The sequence below is a fragment of the Colletotrichum navitas genome (genome assembly GCF_030913465.1).
Source record: "Colletotrichum navitas strain CBS 125086 chromosome Unknown LY79scaffold_1, whole genome shotgun sequence".
Lineage (NCBI taxonomy): Eukaryota > Fungi > Ascomycota > Sordariomycetes > Glomerellales > Glomerellaceae > Colletotrichum > Colletotrichum navitas.
This window is the reverse complement of record NW_026850547.1, coordinates 1,636,785-1,657,138: the sequence shown is the minus strand read 5'-3', so window position 1 is coordinate 1,657,138 and position 20,354 is coordinate 1,636,785. Positions and strand designations below refer to the sequence as shown.

Genomic DNA, 20,354 nt, shown 5'->3' with positions numbered 1-20,354 from the left:
AAAAGAACCACATATCTATCTACCTGCTGGACCCATTTATTTGGAATGCACCATCAGATAATCTTTACATGAGCCGTGGTGGACAATTACTGTCTGACTCCAAGGTCTACTAGTGGCGTAGCATCTGTGTAATTGGTTCGAAAGACCAGTCATGGTCCGATGTTGAGAAGGGGAAGGAGGTGGGCAGCAATTTTACTCTGGCTTCCTTTTCCCGGCCGTCCGTCTGCGCCGCCCAAATTTAGATAACGCCATTGAGTATTGATGGATTGGTTGGACCCAGATCGGATGAGGTGCTAGCCGGCCAGTAAGAAAGCGCACTTATTTACCGACAGTACGAGCGTTCCTTCTTGAGCCAACCCATGTTTGCCAGGCGATCAACCGTGATACTGCTGATATCTCTTCGGCACATGACATCTTGAACTCGCCCGTTTGTAGATTTCACGGCCGAGAATGGCAGTGAGCTATTGGGGGAGGGAGGTGAGATGGTCCCTGGGTACGCTCCCCCGGGCCATGGGTCCAGTGTGCACCCGCGTCGGTACCTGACGGGCTAGCCCTGTGGAGTGTACTGTGTGGATGACATGGTGTCTAGAATGCTGGTTATATGGCACGCCAAATGGAAGCTTATTATCATATCAGACGAAATAAGTCGCGCCAATCGACGAATGCTATTCGGCCTTCCATCCTTCAGGAACACCAGCTCAGTTCTTTACTTAGGTGGGTGCGTCGCAGAATCGCGCAATGATTGGCGATACTGGCGGCACTAGAAGCAGTGTATTTAACTTCCATGCCAATCACATATCTTTGTTACAAGTACTTGTCAGGGATGGCAACGTTGTGTCTCCATTGGAATGAAGTTGATCTTTATGCCACCACTGGACGGGCTTCCTACCTCCCGAAACAGTGATATGCTTACATAGTAGTAGACTCCGGGTCCTGTGCATCAACCCGTGCCTTTTCCACTTGCCTTGCACGCGCAACACCCAGCCGGCATTAACGTGTTGACTGGCGTTAACCTAATTGTAGGATGTTCTCTACTGCTCTTCCACGGATCATGCCAAACCAATTAAAGGCTTTCTCGTCCCTGTGCTGTACGGGCGCGTCCGTGTTGATCAGAATCTCGATGTAAAGCACAGCTGCGCATGTAGTCGATACCACATGGATCAACCTATCTGCTGCTTAATTCGTCTGTTGTCACAGCCACTGATCGTTCAGCTTGGCGAGTCGTGGCTCCTCTCGATGATATCCTCCCTTCCAATGGGTCGCGTGCCGTCGTTAAACACCATCGCCTCGCGGTGTTGGCGCCTAAGACGTTGTTCCTCGGCCGAGTGCTCCAGCGTACGAGGCATTTGCTCCACCGCCTGCAGTCCCTCATCTTCGCCATCCACGTTGTATAATGTGGAATGTAACACAACGCTGAAGCCAGAAAGATTTGGATCTGGGTTCACACTTGGGCTGGCTTTGTTGGAAATGAGATTACACGCGAGGATTGCCTTTGCTCCCTGCGTAGTGTGCGCGATCCTTGTGACAATATCAACGATGCGGTTGTTCTTGTGTTCCATGTAGTAGGTGAAGTTCTCCTGCCGCTCGGCGTCATTTTCTCCCCAATTTTGCTTAGCTAGCCACTTTTCCACGAACTTGGCCTTCACCAACATATCTGCGCCGTACTTAGTGATAAGCTCGAGGACGAACATGAGGCAGAACCGTTCAGCCATATCGCGGAGATAGTATTCGTCCCAGTATTTATCGTTCAATTTCGTTTTTTCCACGTCGGCTAGGCTCAACTCGAGGGACCTAACGAGGGCGGTGTATGCTCTCCAGGTGTGCAACTTCGAGAGACCCTCTGCGAAGTCTAGACGTCAGTCAGCTCTTCCGCTCATCAAGTTGAACGCCAATTCCTACCATTAGTTTGTCCCGTCAATGTTGCCAGAGCACGGAGGTTCGTCATGCGAGTGTCGTAGTCTGGCCGCGTGATACCATAGAGCAAATGTCGGACAGTGTCGGAATCATTGACAGCGCGATCGCAGAGTATCTTGATAGCAACGTCACGGATGGAGAAGTTTGGATGACATAGCAGCTTGTCGAGAGTCTCGAGACCGAGCGCATCCTCGGTCTCTTGGGTGATGTATTGCGTCTTCGGCGGCGTGATCTTGACTTCGTTGTCGTCGCGAATATACGTTAGCATCTGGGTCATCATAGTGATCATGCCGAACGTAGCGGCACCGATGCCCACGAGGATGACGCGCTCATCGCGAAGAAATGACACCAGAGTCATGTTGTCTGAAGATGAAGCGAAGAGTATTGAACCATGATCAAATACCAGGTTTTCAGCATTGAATGAAGTAAGGCTAAGGAAAAGCAAGTTTTGGGATTGGCACCAAAAAGCGTGGGCAGCTCACACGTACTAGCAATCGAGCTCGAGCCATGACGACTAACTGATTTTGCCTTGCGCCACCGCCCTGCCATCCCCACCACCATGATAAGATAAGAAACTTTGTGCTTCGTTCCGCTCAAAAAATTTGGGCAGGCGAATGCACTATTTCCTATCAGCAGCGTCCACAACACCGAGTCCCAGGCACACACGACAAGATGGCCGGCTCGCAGCTCAAGCGACTCAAATCTTCCCTTAGGGAGCAAGGAATTGTTGGTCCTCAAAAGTCTAAGAAGCAGAAACGCCAATTCGCGCAAGATGAAAAGGCCAAAACCGACAAGCGTCTGCAGAGAGGTGCGGCCCTCAGCCAGATCAGGGAACAATTCAACCCCTTCGACCTCAAGCATAATCCCCGAGGCCCCAAGTTCGAAATCACGACCAACAGGCCTCAGAATGGGGCCGCGGCAAAAGGCATCCATGGCCGTCCGACCGAGGCCAAGTCTTTGGGCGAGCAGAGGGTGAGGATGCCCTGTTGTGTCTTTGCAGAACGCGATGCTAACGAACGCAACAGCGCCGAGAGACTTTGCTAGTTGAGATGCAGAAGCGGAACAAGGTCGGTGGAATACTGGATCGTCGATTCGGTGAAAACGACCCGTCTTTAGCCGAGGAGGAGAAGATGCTCGAACGTTTCGCCCGTGAAAAGCAGAGAACGCACAAGAAGACGTCACTCTTCGATCTTGAAGAGACCGAGCCGCTCGGCGAGTTGACACATATGGGCCAAACTCTCAATTTCGAACACCACGACGACATGGCAGATGACTTCGAAGAAGACGATCTCGGGGAAGATGGCGACAGCGACTCCTCTTTGACCGAGAAGAAGAGGCTCAAACGCCTCCGCAACGCTGGACTTGGTGATGACGACGAAGCAACTGCCGATGAGCCTGAGCGGAAAAAGTCGAAAAAGGAAGTTATGGAAGAGGTTATTGCGAAGTCGAAGATGCACAAATACGAACGCCAAGTCGCGAAGGACGAGGACGAGGACCTTCGGATGGAACTGGACAAGGAGCTACCGAATCTCCACGCTCTCCTGACGTCTCACGGCAAGTCTGATGCGCAGAAGAAAGAGGAGGCAAGCAGATTGATTGCTGGAGTTGACAAGTCTACTTTCGAGAAGGAATTTGACTTGCGTCTCAAGAAGCTCGTGCAGGATCGCCGAGCAGCCCCCACGGAGCGCACAAAGACCGATGAGGAAATGGCGGCGGAAGAATCGAAGAGACTAAAGGAGCTGGAGGAGAAGCGCTTGAAGAGAATGAGAGGCGAGTCAGTCTCTGACGATGAATCTTCGGATGAGGAGATGGAGGATCAGACCCTCGAAGAGCCTGCTTTCCAGTTCATCCCTGAAGAAGAGGACGAAGATTTTGGTCTCGGAAAAGGTATCAAAACCAAAACTCGTCCCACTGCGACTGAACTGGGTTTCGATGACGAGGATGACTTCCTTATCGAGGACGACTTGATTGCCAGCGGGTCGGACCTGGAACCCATCGAGAGCGAAGAGGAGCAATCGGACGAGGAGGAAGAGTATCAGGGGGACGATTCCGAGGACGACGAGTTTACAAAGGGACTGCTTACTGAGGAGGAGACGAAGAGCTCTCTATTTGCGAATGCGGGCGGAAAAGGGGGGCAAGAGGTCGATAGCTCCGATCTGCCTTACACATTTCCATGTCCACAAAGTTTCGAGGAGCTGCTGGCACTATCGCAGAAATACCCTAGCGAAAAGTTGCCCACCATCGTCCAACGTATTCGAGCTTTGTATCACCCGAAGCTTGACAGCAAGAACAAGGAGAAACTCGGAAACTTTGCTCGCGCACTTGTGGACATGGTCGGTAACGGCCCTCGCAATGAGAGCAGTCCGTCTTTCCAAGTATTGGAGAGCCTGGTTCGACACATCCACTCTTTGGCCAAGATGTTCCCAATCGATATTGCAAACCAGTATCGGTCTCACTTGGAGGAAATCAGCCAGCAACGGCCTCTGGCTGTCCACAATGGAGACCTGACGCTGCTGACCGCGATTGCATCGACATTCCCGACGTCGGATCATTTTCACCAAGTTGCGACTCCCGCAATGCTTACCATCGGCCGTTACCTCGGCGGCAAGATCCCGCAAACGCTCAGCGACTACGCCATCGGCATCTACCTGTCGACTCTGGCGGTTCAGTACCAGCAGTTCTCGAAGCGATACGTGCCCGAAGTCATGAATTTCGCCCTCAACACCCTGTGCGCGATAGCTCCCTCGGCGGTTCCGAAGGTCTCCGGTAACTTCCCTATCCACGAACCCGCACCGGGCATTCGTGTCTCGAATGCGCGGAAGACAGAACTCCGACGGCTTTCGCCGGCTGACTGTGCCATCGCGGAGGTATCTGGCGCTGAGGCCGAGTCCAAGAAGACTGCTCTGCTCTGCACGACTCTTCAACTCCTCGACGCTGCAGCTGACATCTGGGCCGCAAAGCCATCGTTCCCCGAGACCTTTCAGCCCGCATTCGATATCCTTGCGCACTTGGGCAGCACATCAATCCGCTCCAAGCTGCCCGAAGCGCTGGGCGAGCAGCTTGACAAGTCCAAGCTCAAGCTGGAACGGATGCTAAAGATCGCACAGCTCTCGCGAAGACCGCTCGAGCTGCACCACCACCGTCCGTTGGCCATCAAGACGTACATCCCCAAGTTTGAGGACTCGTACGACCCGAACAAGCATTACGACCCGGATCGCGAGCGTGCGGAGATGGCCAAGCTAAAGAAGGAGCATAAGAAGGAGCGCAAGGGCGCCATGAGAGAGCTGAGGAAGGACGCCCAGTTCATGGCCCGCGAGAATCTGCGCTTGAAGAAGGCGAAGGACGAGGCGTACGAAAAGAAGTACAAGCGGCTCGTGGCGGAGATTCAGAACGAGGAGGGCAGGGAGGCCAACGCGTACGAGAGGGAAAAGGAGGGCAGGAAGAAGGCCAGACATCGCTAGATGGCCTGCGCTTGCAGTGTTTGTTTTATGGCATAGTATCAAAAAGTTTGTTGGTGCTTTTCGGCATGGTAATTTCCTTTTGTATTCAATACCAGCATATACAAGTGTGGATGAGTTTAGAGCCCATTTGAGGATCCTCCTATAGAAAATTATGAAGAGATGCGCCCGATCCAGCTTTACATTGTTGCTCATGCAAAATTATCAACTTGATTGCACCCCTAAGTAACTGAAGTTCATGTTGTAAGCACAGCTCGCCTGGACGAAGGGTGGTGCGTATCTAGGTAGGGTGGACCCGTAAGAAACCGCCATCGCATCCATGATTCAGACAGTGTTCCTCACAGCCAACCGCAGCTGACGTGGGGTTCCACCACCACTCGGCCCCAGAGCTCAGGCACGATACGCCAACAACTCCTGTTAACATTGGCCTTCACTTCACAATTACTAGACTGGTTGATAATTCTCCATGATAGCAGCTGATACGCACGTACAAAGACATTAATCTCTGGTTGTGAGTCCAATATTCTCCAGTTGGGCGCGAACAACAGCCTCCTGCGATTTGCTTGCATATTCATAACAGCTGAGGGGCACCTTGATTTTCTACGCCAATTCCAACACGCTTATACGGACTTACTTATTGCGTGGCATATAACCCAACTAAAACCTGCCACTTTTCCTTCTTCCTAAATAATACTGAGCCTGGCACAATAAATAGGCAGCCGTCGGAAAACGCCACATACGCAGGAAAAGACCCGCCAGCCATGGATCCAAAACAATCAGCAGCCTCGGACGAGGAGGACGACTACATGAACATGACCTTTGAAGAGCCCCCGGCCGCCAAGAAAACCCAACCGGAAACTTCCCTCCAGCGGCGTCAGCGTCTCAAGCGCGAGGGCGAGATCCGCGGGCGCGTCAAGTCCAAGGAGGAGCTCGCGGCCGAGGAGGCGGAGGCGCGCGAGAAGGCCCTCTCGCGGTCGCTCCTCGAGGACGCGGCCGCCAAGAAGAGCAAGGGCCTCGCGATGATGGCCAAGATGGGCTTCAAAGGCGGCGCGCTTGGCGCCGCGGGCGAAGGCGCGCGCACGGAGCCGATCGCCGTCGAGATCAAGGAGGACAGGGGCGGCATCGGGATGGAGAGCGAGAGGAAGCGCAAGATGCGGGAGGCGGCGGAGCGGATTGAGGAGGAGGTCAGGGAGGGCAAGAGGGTCAAGGTCGACCCGCTGGAGTACCGGGACCGGGTAAGGCAGGAGAGGGAGGCGGCGAGGGTGCAGGCGCAGGTCTTTGCGGCACAGAGGGTCGCGGAGAGGATGGCGGACGAGAAAGATGCCGAGGGTGGCTCGCAGGTCGTCGTCGTCGTCGTGGACAGCGACAAGGAGGCGGGCACCAAGAAAGAAGGGGGGAAGAAGCCGGCTCCCGGCGCAGCAGCGAGACCACTCAAGTCCATCAACGTCCTCTGGCGGGGTCTGGCGCGGCACCGGGAAGAGAAAGAACGGGATCGGCGGATGCGATATGACCTGGAGCAGAGCCTTTCGCGGCTGCCGACGTACGAGGATGACCAGGAGGACGAGGACGACCGCACGGCGCTGGGGAAGAAGCGCACGGTCTACGTCACGGCGGAGGACCTGGACGAGGAGGATCCCGAGCTGGACGAGTTCAACGAGCTGGAGGACGCCGAGAAGCTGATGCGGCTCGTCGAGTACCTGAGAAAGGAGCATCGGTACTGTTTCTGGTGCAAGTTTACTTATCCAGACGACGAGATGGAGGGATGCCCCGGCGTCACAGAGGAAGATCACGATTAGTTAAGGATGGATGTATAGTGTTTTGGTAGTAGAAGGTCAGCTGGTCACATACTTAGGACGGGGAACAAGATAGTTCTTAGTTGTGATGGGTGTCATTATAGTTGTAAAATATCTAGATATATTCGATACAGGGTGGAGCTGCGGCCTCTAGGCCTTTCCCGCCAAAACATCGTACACGCCCATTTCTTTGGCCACCTCTGCCATGTGGCTCTGTGGGACAGGACCAACTGCCTCCATATACACCGTCTGCATGTAATGCGAGAGCTCGTCCCCGCGCTGCTTAGGCGTCATCTCATCCAGCGTCGTCGACCGACCGAGTAGTTTCTGCCGATTCTCGATGTGTGCGTCGATCCTCCGCTTCACGAGACGGAGCTTCTGTCTCGCCTGAGCGGTCTCCCACGAGAGACTGGTGGTTTCGAGCAGCATCTCGAGGGCCAGCACCTCGGGGGGCGTGAATTTGAAGACGTCCTTGAGAGCCTGCAGCGCGGTGACGATGCCCAGGTTGTCCTTGAGCCGGCGGAACGTGTGCAGAATCTTCCGCGCGAGCTGGCCGTCGAGGCCGTCGCCCTCGAAGACGGATGAGAAACGGACCATTTCCGCAAAGGTCTCGCGCGCAAGCCTGACTTCGTTGGCGAGCTCCTCGCCGGTGACGTTGTGCAGCCTGTTCGCGCCCAGCATCTTCCACAACGCCATAAACGTGTACGGGTCCGGCTTTACCTGGCGCTCGTACACCAGCGCTCGGTAGAGCTCTCGTGCCTCGGAGACGTTGCCATTCTGAGAGTATGACTCCATCAGCTGGTTCATCATGAACGCGTCTGGGCTGATCTCTGCTTCTCTAAAAGCGTCCCAGAGCTTGTCCATCTCGCCCTGCAAGCGTCGAACGCGGTAGTTTTCGGCGAGCAGAGAGAACGTCTCGAGCGTGGCCTTCGGCATTGCGCCAAGCTTGCTATTCTTGGAGACTTCGACAATGCGAACCGGCCGTTCCATGGAGGACAAACGACCACGGTTGCGGACAAATTCGATGCGGGCGTTGATCATGTCCCATGCCAGCTTGTCCGCCCTTTCCACATCATCAGCGCCGCCGGACCTTTGCCAAGCGCCAATGAGCCCATTCACCTGGATAGCGGCTGCCTCGATGCCCTTAGAGCGCATGAAGTTGAAGACGCTATACGCTCCATCCAGGTCGCCGGCACCAATGAGTCGCTTCAGCCACTTGCCAAAGAAAAACTTATTGCCGATCTGGGATGGCAAGCGTTGACGTCCCTTCAGCTCCACTGTCCCGGAGCTCATCATGTCGACAAATGCTTGCAGTGCCGCCTCCGTTTGGCTTGTCGTCAAAAAGAAGGAGATGACTTGGTCGTAGTCCTCGAGCCCCATGGATGTGCCGAGTAGGTCTCTCATACGCCGGTACGCGTCCCATGCCTTCGTTCTCGCTTCGTTCGTAGGATTTGCCGCGCAGCTCCTGATGTAAGGCATCAAGATGCGTGGGTCAAGTTGACGTTCCAGCAACTTGTTAACCGCACGCTCTGCTTGAGCCAGATCCCCCTGTTGACAAAACATACGTACTCCAAGCTCCCAGAAGTCCTGGAATGTCTCGGCACCGTTGTCACCGAGGGTCGATCTACATCGCTTCCAGTTGTCGATGGCCTTGGCCTCCCACCCGTCTAGGAACATGGCTTCCACAGTCACCAGCTGCTGTGGCGGGCTCAAGGCTACCTTCGCCTCACTCATGTCCCTTGCCAGCAGCGACACATAAGTGAGCCGGCTAGGATTGTGTTCCTTGTTCACTGACAGGATCTCCCAGAGAAGGTTCCACACTTCTGGAGGAACATGCGCCCATGCCCTTGCTAGAGATTGCCGCGCTGCACTGTACGCCTTCCACACCGGTTGGATATTTTTCGCATGGACACCCTCACCTCTTCGTATTTCCTTGGTCGTTCGTGAGAGGAGGGCGTTCAGTCGTGTGATACGCTTTCGCTGGTTGAAGCTCCATACGTTTTCGGGGATCTGCGGAATCGGGGGGTGCTTCTTTCGTTTCGAGGGGTCCTCGCGAGCCGTGGCCTCGATGACATCCATGGTCGCTACAGGGTTCGAATCATCGAATTCGCTGACATCAAATCCCGCTGCGTCAAGCTGCCTTTCCAAGTCTTTGATGTAATCGTCCAGTTTCGCCTTCATCTCCTCGGTGCTGTTGGCCCCTCCCAGTTTTCCTTCAAAATCCTTTGCGATCGACTCGACGTCACTGATTCCGAATGCCCCCAAACCACCTTCTTCTTGAAGTCGGAATAGCATGCGCCGCATGTCAGACGCCACTTCTACTTTGAGTTCCTCCTCCATCTCAGCCACTCCGCTCATGGCGTCTGTGAACGCATCCTCGCTCCCAAGCTGCTCGATCTTGCCTGTTTGGCTCTTTTCGAAGAACTTCAAGATCGGTTCACCAGTTCGTTTTTGTGTCAGCTCTTTTAGAAGTGAAGCAGCTGCTTTGTTGGAATCGGTATCGTCTCGAGGGGGTTGCGTAGAAGAGACGGTGTTTTCTGTTCTCTGAAGGCCGGAACGAGGACGAGCTCCAAGCTGGGCCACCCGGGAGCTATGCCGTATAGCCCATGATTGCGGGGCCGAAGACCCAAGTATTGACCGGCAAGACTGGCAAATGAATGTGTTTCGACATGCTAAGTCGCGGAATAAGGATCTACGAGACATAAGGAAAGTCGTAGTTGGTTAACGTGAAGAAGAACAAGGGACGTGTGGCTTTCGGCGCAATAGAAGCTCCTAGTAAAGAAACAGGTCAGATTTTTTGATGGACCCTGAACCCAAATGCCATTGCACTCGCACCTAGGCGTCTCACAGCACGCGTTAATGTAGCTTATCTTATCTTGGCCCCATATTTACGATATACCGCCTGCCGTCTGCAGCAAAGCCGGCCGCCACACAGAGGCAGAAAAAGATAATTTTCTAGATCCCACCTTCGTCTTCGCTCTTTGGTCTAGGACATTGGCAGTACCGCAAAACGACGGCACGATGGCCTCCGCTCCCGATTACCTGCGGTTCACCGGACATAGATCCTTCGCCCAGCGATTGATCATCTCAACCCTCACTGGCCGGCCTGTGCACATCTCCAAAATTCGCAGCTCATCGCCGACAAATCCAGGTCTCGCGCCGCATGAGATCTCGTTCCTCCGCTTGCTTGAAGCCGTTACCAATGGCAGCTCCATGCAGATTTCGTACACAGGTACGACAGTTACGTACCATCCTGGCCTGATAACCGGTACCATGGCTGGATTCGGCGCATCCGACGGCGACGTCATCGAACATAGCTTGCCGCCGAACAACACCCGCGGTGTTACTTACTTCCTCCTTCCAATCTGCCTCCTCGCGCCATTCTCGAAGGCCCATGTCAATATCCGATTCACAGGTCCGGGCGTTATTACTTCGGCGACCGAGACGGGTGACATTTCCGTCGACTCCTTCCGCACAGCCATCCTGCCCCTTTTTGGTCTTTTCGGAATACCACCAGCGCGAATTGAGCTGAGAGTGCTCTCGCGATCTTGCCCCGGGAAGGGTGGCAGAGGAGGCGGCGGTGTCGTGGAACTTAGATTCGCAAGCCAAGTCCGACTTCCGAAAACCCTTCACCTCAACCGAAACCCCGGAAAGATAAGGAGGATACGCGGAGTCGCATACTGCACTGGAGTCTCGGCGTCCAATAACAGCCGGATGATCCATTCAGCTAGAGAGGTGCTGAACGCGCTGGTTTCGGACATACACATTGCGGCGCAATACGATACTGCACCGCTGGTCACCGCTGCCGACAAGTCGAAGACACGGACAGGTATCGGTTTTGGTCTTAGCTTGGTCGCCGAGTCAAGCTCTGTCGGTGTGCTCTACTCTGCCGACGTCGTTGCTCCCCCGGTGGGTGGTGTCGTTCCCGAAGATATTGGCAAGAACTGCGCCTACCAGTTGCTGGAGACCATCGCGCAAGGAGGCTGCGTCACCAAAACATCTGCCAGCACAGTGTTGACACTGATGGCAATGGGATCCGAAGACGTGGGAAGATTGAGAATAGGACGGGATGTCATCGGCACAGAAGAAATGGTAGGGCTTGCGCGGGACCTGCGGACGTTTGGCGCGAGCAGTTGGGGTTTGAGAGATGTGGAAGACGATGACTCAGGCGACATACTTGTTACGGTAAAGGGAAGCGGCGTTGGTAATGTTGGTCGTAAGATTGCTTAATATATCAGGGTGCGCAACGAAACTAGAATCGCTGCATGGACATCGTGTTACCGTTCGCGCTATCTCTGACTCCTCTGATTGCGTTCTAACTGGGGCATCCTTCTCATCGCCGAAAGCCTCGTCAATGCCGCTGTATAGCCTAGCGTTTGGAGCGAATGGCCTGCCGCCCCCCAATAGTCTGTAGTGGCATGCCTGATAGTATGAGATATGTGAAACTCTCCCACAATACCGTTTCCCGAACTGAGGACATCGAACAAATGCATTCCACTAGCTGCGTGAAGGGACGAGCGGCGTCGCGAAGATTGACTTTGTTCAGCATCTTGCTCATGTTCGCCTTCGCCACTAGGCTGCAGAGGCTGCAGCTCCACACTGTTTAGGTCTTCCGTTTCCAAGCCAGGACCATCCCTCAGCACCCCTCGTTCCTCAGCATCGTGGTCTTGAGTCGAGGCCATTCCAATTGTCTCTTGTAGCGCTGGTGGTAATCGGAATAGTATAGGTCGCACAGTGGGGCGCAGTTTCTCTCGCTCGGAATGGATAGCCAGCATCAAACACTGGATTACCAGTATGATGCAATCGAGCGCGAGAAGTATAAACCTGGAGGTCGGCGGCGTTTGCCCGATAAAGTCCACAATCACGCCTCCATGAAGATATCCGCGGGCAGCTTCACCAGCTGTGGGTAGCGATGTGAAGATGTGCAGTAGGATGCAGATGAGGTTCGGAACGAATACCGAAATAACCTGTGACCGTGCCGCCTCCATAGTCAGCGGATAGTCGTCAGGCTTAGGTGTAAGCCAATGATGTTGACCATAGACGCGGACGGCGAAGCGGAGAATGGAACATCTATGCCAATGGTCAGCGTATCTGCATCGAGAGCTGGGCATGGAGAAGACCTACTCCATGTAGTATAGAGTGCAAAGCTCCGCGTAGACCAGAGCGTCCAGGTTCCGTAGCAACTGGGTCATGAAGTCAAATTTCCTTGCGAGGCCTGGGTTGATTTTCTGATGCTTCCGCCGCCGCTGCCTCCTCCTAGTGCTCCTGGTGTCCCCATCGTCGGGCTGCTGCGACAGCTCCGGAATTCCTCTGCCATCCTGTTGTTCATCCTCGAGAGGGACCGATCGGCCTGGCAGGGTGTCTGTCCCGGCATCATCGACCATAGCTCGTTGGCCTCATTGGTGTCGGCGGAGAATCCTGCAGCGTGGCGGTGAGCGACGCTTCATACTCCAAAAATCTGGGTTGCGGAAGCTCGAGCACAGATACTACTAGCTTTCAAAATGGAAACATGTGTGAGGATGTTCTCAGCCGTTGGAACTTGATGCGGACAGTTGTGGATAAGCGACACCGAATCCAGCTGCAGGGATGCCGTGAGTGACGCCACTACCTAGGGACAAGCTGCTCTTGGGAGAAGCTGCACGTACGGTACCTGTACACTTGACCAGCCCCTTTGACTGCAGCTTCTGACAGGCTCATTAAGCGCAAGCCAACCTTTTCTTTTTCGGAAGAAGGATAATCATTGATACGAGGACCCCTCCTTCTGTCCCGCGTAGGGTCCACACTCCCCTCCGATTCGACTTGTCCCAGCCAAATTTCTGCCACGAGTTCCCGCCTAATTTACAATTGCCCCTCTGACTCAACGAGCCGAACACTTACAATTCGACGTGCAAGCCACATTCTCAAGACATCAGCGCACACAACCATGGCGACGGCGAGCAACGGTCCTTCTGGAGACCTCACATCCCAGATCCTTCTTGCTCTGTCCAAGAAGGATCCCATCCTGTCTGCCGAGCATTTCCCCGAGTTCCAGTTCGTTGACATCAAGGCGGCGTTGGACCGACTCGCCAGTCGTTCCATGGTGAAATACGAATCAATTGACCGAGAGGAAGCAGTTCTTGAAGCAGAGGGCGAGCAAATCGCGGAGCATGGAAGCCATGAAGCTCGCGTCTTTGAGGCTGTCCGCAAAGCAATGGAGGGGCTGACGGTGCAGGAGCTTGAGGCTGCCGTGGGCGACAAAAACGTAACGAAGGTCGGTCAGGGCAAGGCCTTCAAGGAGAAATGGATCAAGAAGGGCAGCGACGGCAAGCTTGTTGCATCTGTGAGTCTGAGTCTCAGAATAAATGCCTTGGCAAATACTGACTAGTTGAACGCAGGCCGAATCGATACAAGACGTTACCCAAGCCCAGCTCCAGCAGATCCGGAAGACAGGCACTCACGACCAGAAGATCATCACCGAATTGAAGAAGCGCAAGCTCATCAAGACACAGAAGGTCATCACCTTCAAGATCCAAAAGGGGCCCGAGTTCGCCCTGGAAATCAAGAAGGAAGAGACCGACCTTACGGCTGACATGATTGCATCTGGTTCATGGAAGACAGCCAATTTCAAGCCGTACAACTTCAAGGCTCTTGGAGCTGACCAGAACGCCGGCGCGCTGCACCCCCTCAACAAGGTCCGTCACGAGTTCCGTCAAATCTTCTTTGAGATGGGTTTCGAGGAGATGCCCACCAGCAAGTTCGTCGAATCTGGTTTCTGGAACTTCGACGCCTTGTTCGTTCCCCAGCAACACCCGGCAAGAGACCTTCAGGATACCTTTTACATCTCAGATCCCAAGGTGGCGGACAAGCCTGGTCCTGAGTCGGCGGATGACAAGAAGGACTACGAGACATACTGGGAGAACGTCAAGCAGGTCCATCAGGACGGCAAATTTGGCTCGATCGGTTACCGTTACCCGTGGGCTGCGGACGAAGCCCAGAGACTTGTTCTCCGCACACATACAACGGCCATCTCGACGGCAATCCTCCACCAACTGGCTTCCAAGAAGGGTCCGGACGGCAGGCCTCCCCCAGCCCGGTACTTCTCTATCGACAGAGTATTCCGTAACGAAAGTGTCGATGCTACGCATTTGGCCGAGTTCCACCAGGTTGAGGGTGTTATTGCAGACTACGGCCTGACGCTGGGCGGTTTGATGGAGTTCATGGAGATCTTTTTCAACAAGATGGGCATCACGGACATTAAGTTCAAGCCAGCGTACAACCCCTACACCGAGCCGAGTATGGAGATTTTCAGCTTTCACAAGGGCTTGAACAAGCTCGTTGAAATCGGCAACAGTGGTATGTTCAGACCGGAGATGCTTGAGGCCATGGGCTTGCCCAAGGACATGAGAGTGTATGGTTGGGGCTTGAGCTTGGAGAGACCGACCATGATCAAGTACGGCATCTCCAACATTCGCGAGCTCTTAGGACACAAGGTGGATTTGAACTTCATCGAGAGGAACCCGGCGGTGAGATTAGAGAAGAATTAGATGAAACGGCATGGGAAGTAGAAAAGAAAAAAGAAAAAGGGATATGACTTACATGAGATGAGCTTGGGCTAGCATAATGTTGGCGAATGGAATACCAATCACGTTTTGAAGGGTCATATTGCATAAGTGCATTCGCTTCTTTTTTCCTTATTTTTTTCTCTTCTGCCAATGTTTATTGACGTGCCAATACTAAAATGGCTCAGATGCCCCACACAAAACTTTACGTAGCTGGCTTTTCTCTTAAATGAGCTGCCATTGCCTAGCAAAGGCTGCCGATGATCCTCATGATAAGTTTGCGCTTCGCCCATCGGTGTCATCGGCACCATTACCGATTCGGCCTCACCGGAGTTCTCCAGCGGCATTCCCTAGGGCTGCTTGGTGGCATTGGCCAATGGATAAGTGCGAAGTCCACAACTGCCCCCAGGCATATGACGGGGCATATGACGGGGCAAATGCCAACTATAGCGGGGCATATACAAACGTCAGATCGTAGCCCAAAAGAAAAAAGAAGCTCGGACCCTCAAACAGGTGCGTGCAGTGGATAGGTAGGTTGGAGAACGCGGAGAGTCAGAAATGACACTGGAGTTGCAGGAGATGCAGACCGTGAGTCACTTGATCGTCCTAGCTGGGGACTTGAGTTACAGGAGTCACAGCACAGAGAACAGCCTCCCTCCAATGACCCCATCCCCATCCCAAATGAGCAAAAGAGGCTGTGACTCAGTGTGTACTGTGCAGCGTCCAAGCTGCTGGCAAACTCAGGTATCTTGGCACTGGTCTGGGCACAACAGGAGGGAAAGACTTGCTCGGGGCACCGTTACACTTCAGTAGGATGCGGTGCTGAGAGTTTTACAATGCTATTCTTACCCCTCGTTGAACTCTGTTATACTGGGGTTGTAAGAATTTTTCGCCAGAGACCATTTGACGTGCCTGGATGTCCGTGTGTGTGTGTGTGTGTGTGACTGCGACGACGCGGAAACCTGCGATAACGGCGGGAAGTGGTCCCTGGACTGCAAACGGGTCCCTAAGAAGAGAGACGTTTATGAGTTAGCGTTGCGAGTCGTTGGGCACCCCGATCGGCCAATTCAACAACGAAAAATTTCCTTATCTTATCACACTTTGGAACCGCCTTTTGTCGCTGAAGACGAGAACTTTACCATCCTCTTCCCTCCCCACAATCTTAGCAAAGCGAAGGAAAAGAGTCACAACCCTTCAGACCCGGCGGCCATTATAACGCTCTTTTCTCCTGGTCCTGAAACCATTCAATTGGCTCTGACCTCGAGCATTCCCTCTCCTTCTCACAGGTTTTAGTTGAATTGGCACCTTGAGACCATCATAATGCCGTCGGCCATGTCAAGTTCTTTGGCAGGTCGAGCTCCGGCCGTCCTCCGACATGGTCGACGAGTCCCGACAGCTCTGACCGGCCGGAACTTCACCCTCGCTGCTTCCAACGGTCTGTCCAGGGCCCAACTTCAGAGCAGCAGCGCAAAGCTGCTTCAGAAGCGCCTCTTTTCCGCGAGCGCGCTTCGTTCCAGTGCCGTGCAATCGGCGCCGAACCCCAAGGCTTATCTTGAGAGCGGTGTGATCAAGTCTTCTGTCGGTGTCGACGTCAAGAAGGTACTTGTCATTGGCAGTGGTGGTCTCGCCATTGGTCAGGCTGGAGAGTTCGACTATTCAGGTTTGTTTCACTCCTTAACTACCTTCTCTCTGCGCATGTGTGCGCAGAGAAAAGTGAGTCACAGACATCAAGGAGCCCCTGGCTAACAAGATTCGCCATGAAGGATCGCAAGCTCTGAAGGCTCTGAAAGAGGAGGGCGTCAAGTCCGTCCTCATCAACCCGAACATTGCCACCATCCAGACCAACCACTCGCTCGCCGACGAGGTATACTACCTGCCCGTCACCCCGGAATACGTGACGTACGTTATCGAGAAAGAGAAGCCCGATGGCATCTTCCTCTCCTTTGGTGGCCAGACCGCCCTGAATCTCGGTGTCCAGATGCAGCGCATGGGTCTGTTTGAAAAGTACGGCGTCAAGGTCCTTGGAACCAGTGTTAAGACCCTTGAGACGAGTGAGGACCGCGACCTTTTTGCTCGCGCCCTCGACGAGATTGACATCCCCATCGCCAAGTCGATCGCTGTTGGAACCGTCGAGGAGGCTCTCGACGCCGCCGAGAAGGTCGGATATCCCATCATCGTCCGTGCCGCCTACGCGCTCGGTGGTTTGGGATCCGGTTTCGCAAACAACGAGGAGGAGCTCCGCAACATGGCTGCCCGCTCCCTCACCCTGTCTCCCCAAATCTTGGTTGAGAAGTCTCTGAAGGGCTGGAAGGAGCTCGAATACGAGGTCGTCCGTGACGCGAACAACAACTGTATTACTGTTTGCAACATGGAGAACTTCGACCCCTTGGGCATCCACACTGGAGACAGTATCGTCGTTGCTCCCAGCCAAACCCTGAGCGATGAGGAGTATCACATGCTGCGATCCGCCGCCATCAAGATCGTTCGCCATCTTGGTGTTGTGGGAGAGTGCAACGTTCAGTACGCGCTCCAGCCCGACGGCCTCGACTACCGTGTCATCGAGGTCAATGCCCGTCTTTCTCGTTCTTCTGCTTTGGCGTCCAAGGCCACCGGATACCCTCTTGCGTACACCGCAGCCAAGATCGGCCTTGGTTACAGCCTCCCCGAGCTCCCCAATGCCGTCACTAAGACCACGACCGCAAACTTCGAGCCTTCCCTTGACTACATCGTCACCAAGATTCCCCGCTGGGATCTTTCCAAGTTCCAGCACGTCAAGCGCGACATCGGCAGTGCCATGAAGTCTGTTGGTGAGGTTATGGCTATTGGACGTACCTTTGAAGAGTCCTTCCAGAAGGCTATTCGCCAGGTTGACCCCAAGTTCGTTGGCTTCCAGGGCGACAAGTTTGATGACCTGGACTTTGAGCTCCAGAACCCTACTGACCGCCGTTGGCTCGCTGTTGGTCAGGCTATGCTCCACGAGAACTACTCTGTGGACAAGGTTCACGAGTTGACCAAGATTGACAAGTGGTTCTTGTACAAGTTGCAGAACCTGGTGGACTGCACCCGCGAGCTCGAGCAGGCTGGTGGCCTTGAGGCCCTCAAGAAGGACCAAGTCCTCAAGGCTAAGAAGCTCGGTTTCTCTGACCGTCAGATCGCCAACGCAGTTGGCAGCACCGAAGACAAGGTCCGCGAAGTTCGCCTTGGCTTCGGAATCCGCCCTTGGGTTAAGAAGATTGATACTCTTGCGGCTGAGTTCCCCGCTGACACCAACTACCTGTACACCACTTACAACGCCTCGTCCCACGATGTCACATTTGAGGATAAGGGAATTATCGTTCTGGGCAGTGGCGTCTACCGCATTGGAAGCTCTGTCGAGTTCGATTGGTGCGCTACCGGTGCCACTCAAGCTCTCCGTAAGATGGGGAACAAGACTGTCGTCATCAACGTAAGTAACATGATTTCCCCCCCTCCCTTTCGACAGCCATCCGGCGCACTTTGAGGAGCTGCTTCAAATATGGAGGCCGCAGAGGCACCTGCACCTTGAAAAGAACGATGCGCAATCAGTAGCTATGTCTTCCTGACATGCTCACTCTCACCCTCACTTTCATCCCACCTTTCGAGAAACTCCAATTAACCAGGATAACATTCTAGACTAACCCTGAAACGATGTCGACCGACTACGATATGGCGGATAAGCTCTATTTTGATGAGTTGACTTATGAGCGTGTGATGGATATTTACGATCTTGAGTCCGCCTCCGGTGTGGTCGTCTCTGTCGGTGGTCAATTGCCCCAGAACATGGCCAGGAAACTACAGGAGACAGGAGGCGCCAAGGTTCTTGGAACTGACCCTATTGATATCGACAAGGCCGAGGACAGGCAAAAGTTCTCCGAGATCCTCGACAGCATTGGTATTGATCAGCCCGCGTGGAAAGAGCTCACCTCCGTCCAGGAGGCCGAGGCCTTTGCTGACCAGGTCGGATACCCCGTTCTTGTCCGGCCCAGTTATGTCCTTTCCGGCGCTGCCATGACTGTCATTCGCGGCCGGGAGGACCTGAAGGAGAAGCTTGAGGCAGCCTCCAATGTATCTCCCGACCACCCTGTCGTCATCAGCAAGTTCATTGAGGGTGCTCAAGAGATCGATGTCGACGCTGTGGCTTCTAAGGGCAACCTGATCCTTCACGCTGTCAGTGAGCACGTCGAGCAGGCTGGTGTTCACTCCGGCGATGCTACTCTCGTCCTGCCCCCCGTCAACCTTGACCAGACCACCCTAGACCGTTGCAAGGATATTGCCGAGAGGGTTGCCAAGGCCTGGAACATCACCGGTCCCTTCAACATGCAGATCATCAAGGCCGACAACCCTGAAGGCGGCGAGCCTGCGTTGAAGGTTATCGAGTGCAATCTCCGTGCCTCCCGTTCATTCCCCTTCGTCAGTAAGGTCCTTGGCACCAACTTTATCGACGTTGCCACCAAGGCCCTCGTCGGCCAGGAGGTCCCCGAGCCTGTCGACCTGATGGCCGTCAAGCGTGACTACCTGGCCACCAAGGTTCCTCAGTTCTCTTGGACTCGTCTTGCCGGCGCCGACCCCTTCCTCGGCGTGGAGATGGCCTCTACCGGTGAGATTGCCTGCTTCGGCAAGGACCTCGTTGAGGCCTACTGGACCTCTCTGCAGTCCACCATGAACTTCCGTATGCCCGAGCCTGGCGAAGGCCTCCTCTTCGGTGGTCAGTTGAACAAGGAATGGCTCCCCACCGTTGTGAACTACCTCGCCCCTATGGGTTACAAGCTCTACGCTGCCGACAAGGAAGTCAAGGACTTCCTCGAGTCGAATGTCAAGGGCATCACTGTTGACGTGATCGAGTTCCCCAAGGAGGATAAGCGCGCTCTTCGCGAGGTCTTCCAAAAGTACGACATCCGCGGTGTCTTCAATCTGGCACAGGCCCGTGGCAAGACCGTGATGGACGTTGACTACGTTATGCGTCGTAATGCTGTCGATTTCGGCGTTCCTCTATTCATGGAGCCCAAGGTGAGCTAATTATTGCCCCCAGCCTCTGTCCCTGTTGTTTTGTCTTCCTATGCCTGCTTGGGTACTCGAGGAGACAGTGCCTCATCCAATCTCACACAAACAATCACTGACGATTATGTAGACTGCTATGCTCTTTGCTCAGTGCATGAGCGAGAAGCTGCCTCGTAAGGAGGGCATTCCCTCTGAAGTTCGCCGCTGGTCTGACTTCCTCGGCGGCAAGCCGTTGTAAATACTACCTACACCACCTTGTTTCGGGTTTTCACGGAGTTTTGGGCTAGCCGGAAATCTTGTTCTAAGAAAAAAAAAGTCCTCAGAATTGGCGATAGGCGATGGTGTGACAGCGGGAGGGGGGAATGAAAAAAAGAAAAAAAAAAAAACCTAAGAGTTCTGTTCGAAAATCTCCTCGATCTCCTGATAGTGTCAGGCAAATCGACGACAGGAAAGCCGTGAACGCACAGGCAGGATGCCAAACGAAACAAACAAGGTTATTGGAAAATTCAATTCCTCTCAGACACCTTTCGTGATGTGACTGCTTGCTGCAGGCGCCTTTGTACTACTACACCCGATGGGAAGACGATGTATGCCTTCCATGCGAATATGCTCCCTAAACCACCCAACACCAGACC

General features: G+C 54.1%; 8 protein-coding genes across 8 annotated transcripts; 5 read left to right on the top strand and 3 right to left on the bottom strand.

Annotated features, from left to right (window-relative positions):
* Positions 1-986: 986 nt before the first annotated feature.
* On the bottom strand, positions 987-2,387 carry LY79DRAFT_19597 (uncharacterized protein). The gene is made up of 2 exons (XM_060551420.1): positions 1,900-2,387; positions 987-1,849 (listed from the first exon to the last, which is right to left on the bottom strand). The coding sequence occupies exons 1-2, from the start codon at positions 2,270-2,272 to the stop codon at positions 1,209-1,211; spliced, it is 1,014 nt and encodes a 337-aa protein (XP_060420947.1). The 5' UTR covers positions 2,273-2,387; the 3' UTR covers positions 987-1,208.
* A 199-nt stretch (positions 2,388-2,586) lies between these two features.
* On the top strand, positions 2,587-5,375 carry LY79DRAFT_503951 (Nop14-like family protein; the record flags this gene model as incomplete). The annotated part of the gene is made up of 2 exons (XM_060553460.1): positions 2,587-2,886; positions 2,940-5,375. The coding sequence occupies 2 exons, from the start codon at positions 2,587-2,589 to the stop codon at positions 5,373-5,375; spliced, it is 2,736 nt and encodes a 911-aa protein (XP_060420946.1).
* Positions 5,376-6,022: 647 nt separating this feature from the next.
* Positions 6,023-7,277, top strand: LY79DRAFT_533593 (uncharacterized protein). The gene is given in 2 exon segments (XM_060556374.1): positions 6,023-6,111; positions 6,123-7,277. 1 exon segment carries the CDS (start codon positions 6,134-6,136, stop codon positions 7,166-7,168), a length of 1,035 nt encoding a protein of 344 aa, XP_060420945.1. The 5' UTR covers positions 6,023-6,111; positions 6,123-6,133; the 3' UTR covers positions 7,169-7,277.
* LY79DRAFT_533592 (pentatricopeptide repeat domain-containing protein) lies at positions 7,278-9,993 on the bottom strand. Its single transcript, XM_060556373.1, has one exon. The coding sequence runs from the start codon at positions 9,866-9,868 to the stop codon at positions 7,316-7,318; it is 2,553 nt and encodes an 850-aa protein (XP_060420944.1). The 5' UTR covers positions 9,869-9,993; the 3' UTR covers positions 7,278-7,315.
* Positions 9,994-10,186: 193 nt separating this feature from the next.
* Positions 10,187-11,395, top strand: LY79DRAFT_664731 (18S rRNA biogenesis protein RCL1; the record flags this gene model as incomplete). Its single annotated transcript, XM_060562951.1, has 1 exon — positions 10,187-11,395. The coding sequence occupies one exon, from the start codon at positions 10,187-10,189 to the stop codon at positions 11,393-11,395; it is 1,209 nt and encodes a 402-aa protein (XP_060420943.1).
* Positions 11,372-12,829, bottom strand: LY79DRAFT_533590 (uncharacterized protein). Its single transcript, XM_060556372.1, has 2 exons — positions 12,290-12,829; positions 11,372-12,235 (listed from the first exon to the last, which is right to left on the bottom strand). Exons 1-2 carry the CDS (start codon positions 12,547-12,549, stop codon positions 11,455-11,457), a joined length of 1,041 nt encoding a protein of 346 aa, XP_060420942.1. The 5' UTR covers positions 12,550-12,829; the 3' UTR covers positions 11,372-11,454.
* Positions 12,830-13,088: 259 nt separating this feature from the next.
* Positions 13,089-14,688, top strand: LY79DRAFT_503648 (tRNA synthetase class II core domain-containing protein; the record flags this gene model as incomplete). Its single annotated transcript, XM_060553420.1, has 2 exons — positions 13,089-13,484; positions 13,540-14,688. The coding sequence occupies 2 exons, from the start codon at positions 13,089-13,091 to the stop codon at positions 14,686-14,688; spliced, it is 1,545 nt and encodes a 514-aa protein (XP_060420941.1).
* A 1,335-nt stretch (positions 14,689-16,023) lies between these two features.
* Positions 16,024-19,957, top strand: LY79DRAFT_503881 (carbamoyl-phosphate synthase; the record flags this gene model as incomplete). Its single annotated transcript, XM_060553449.1, has 4 exons — positions 16,024-16,363; positions 16,467-18,148; positions 18,355-19,728; positions 19,850-19,957. The coding sequence occupies 4 exons, from the start codon at positions 16,024-16,026 to the stop codon at positions 19,955-19,957; spliced, it is 3,504 nt and encodes a 1,167-aa protein (XP_060420940.1).
* Positions 19,958-20,354: the final 397 nt, after the last annotated feature.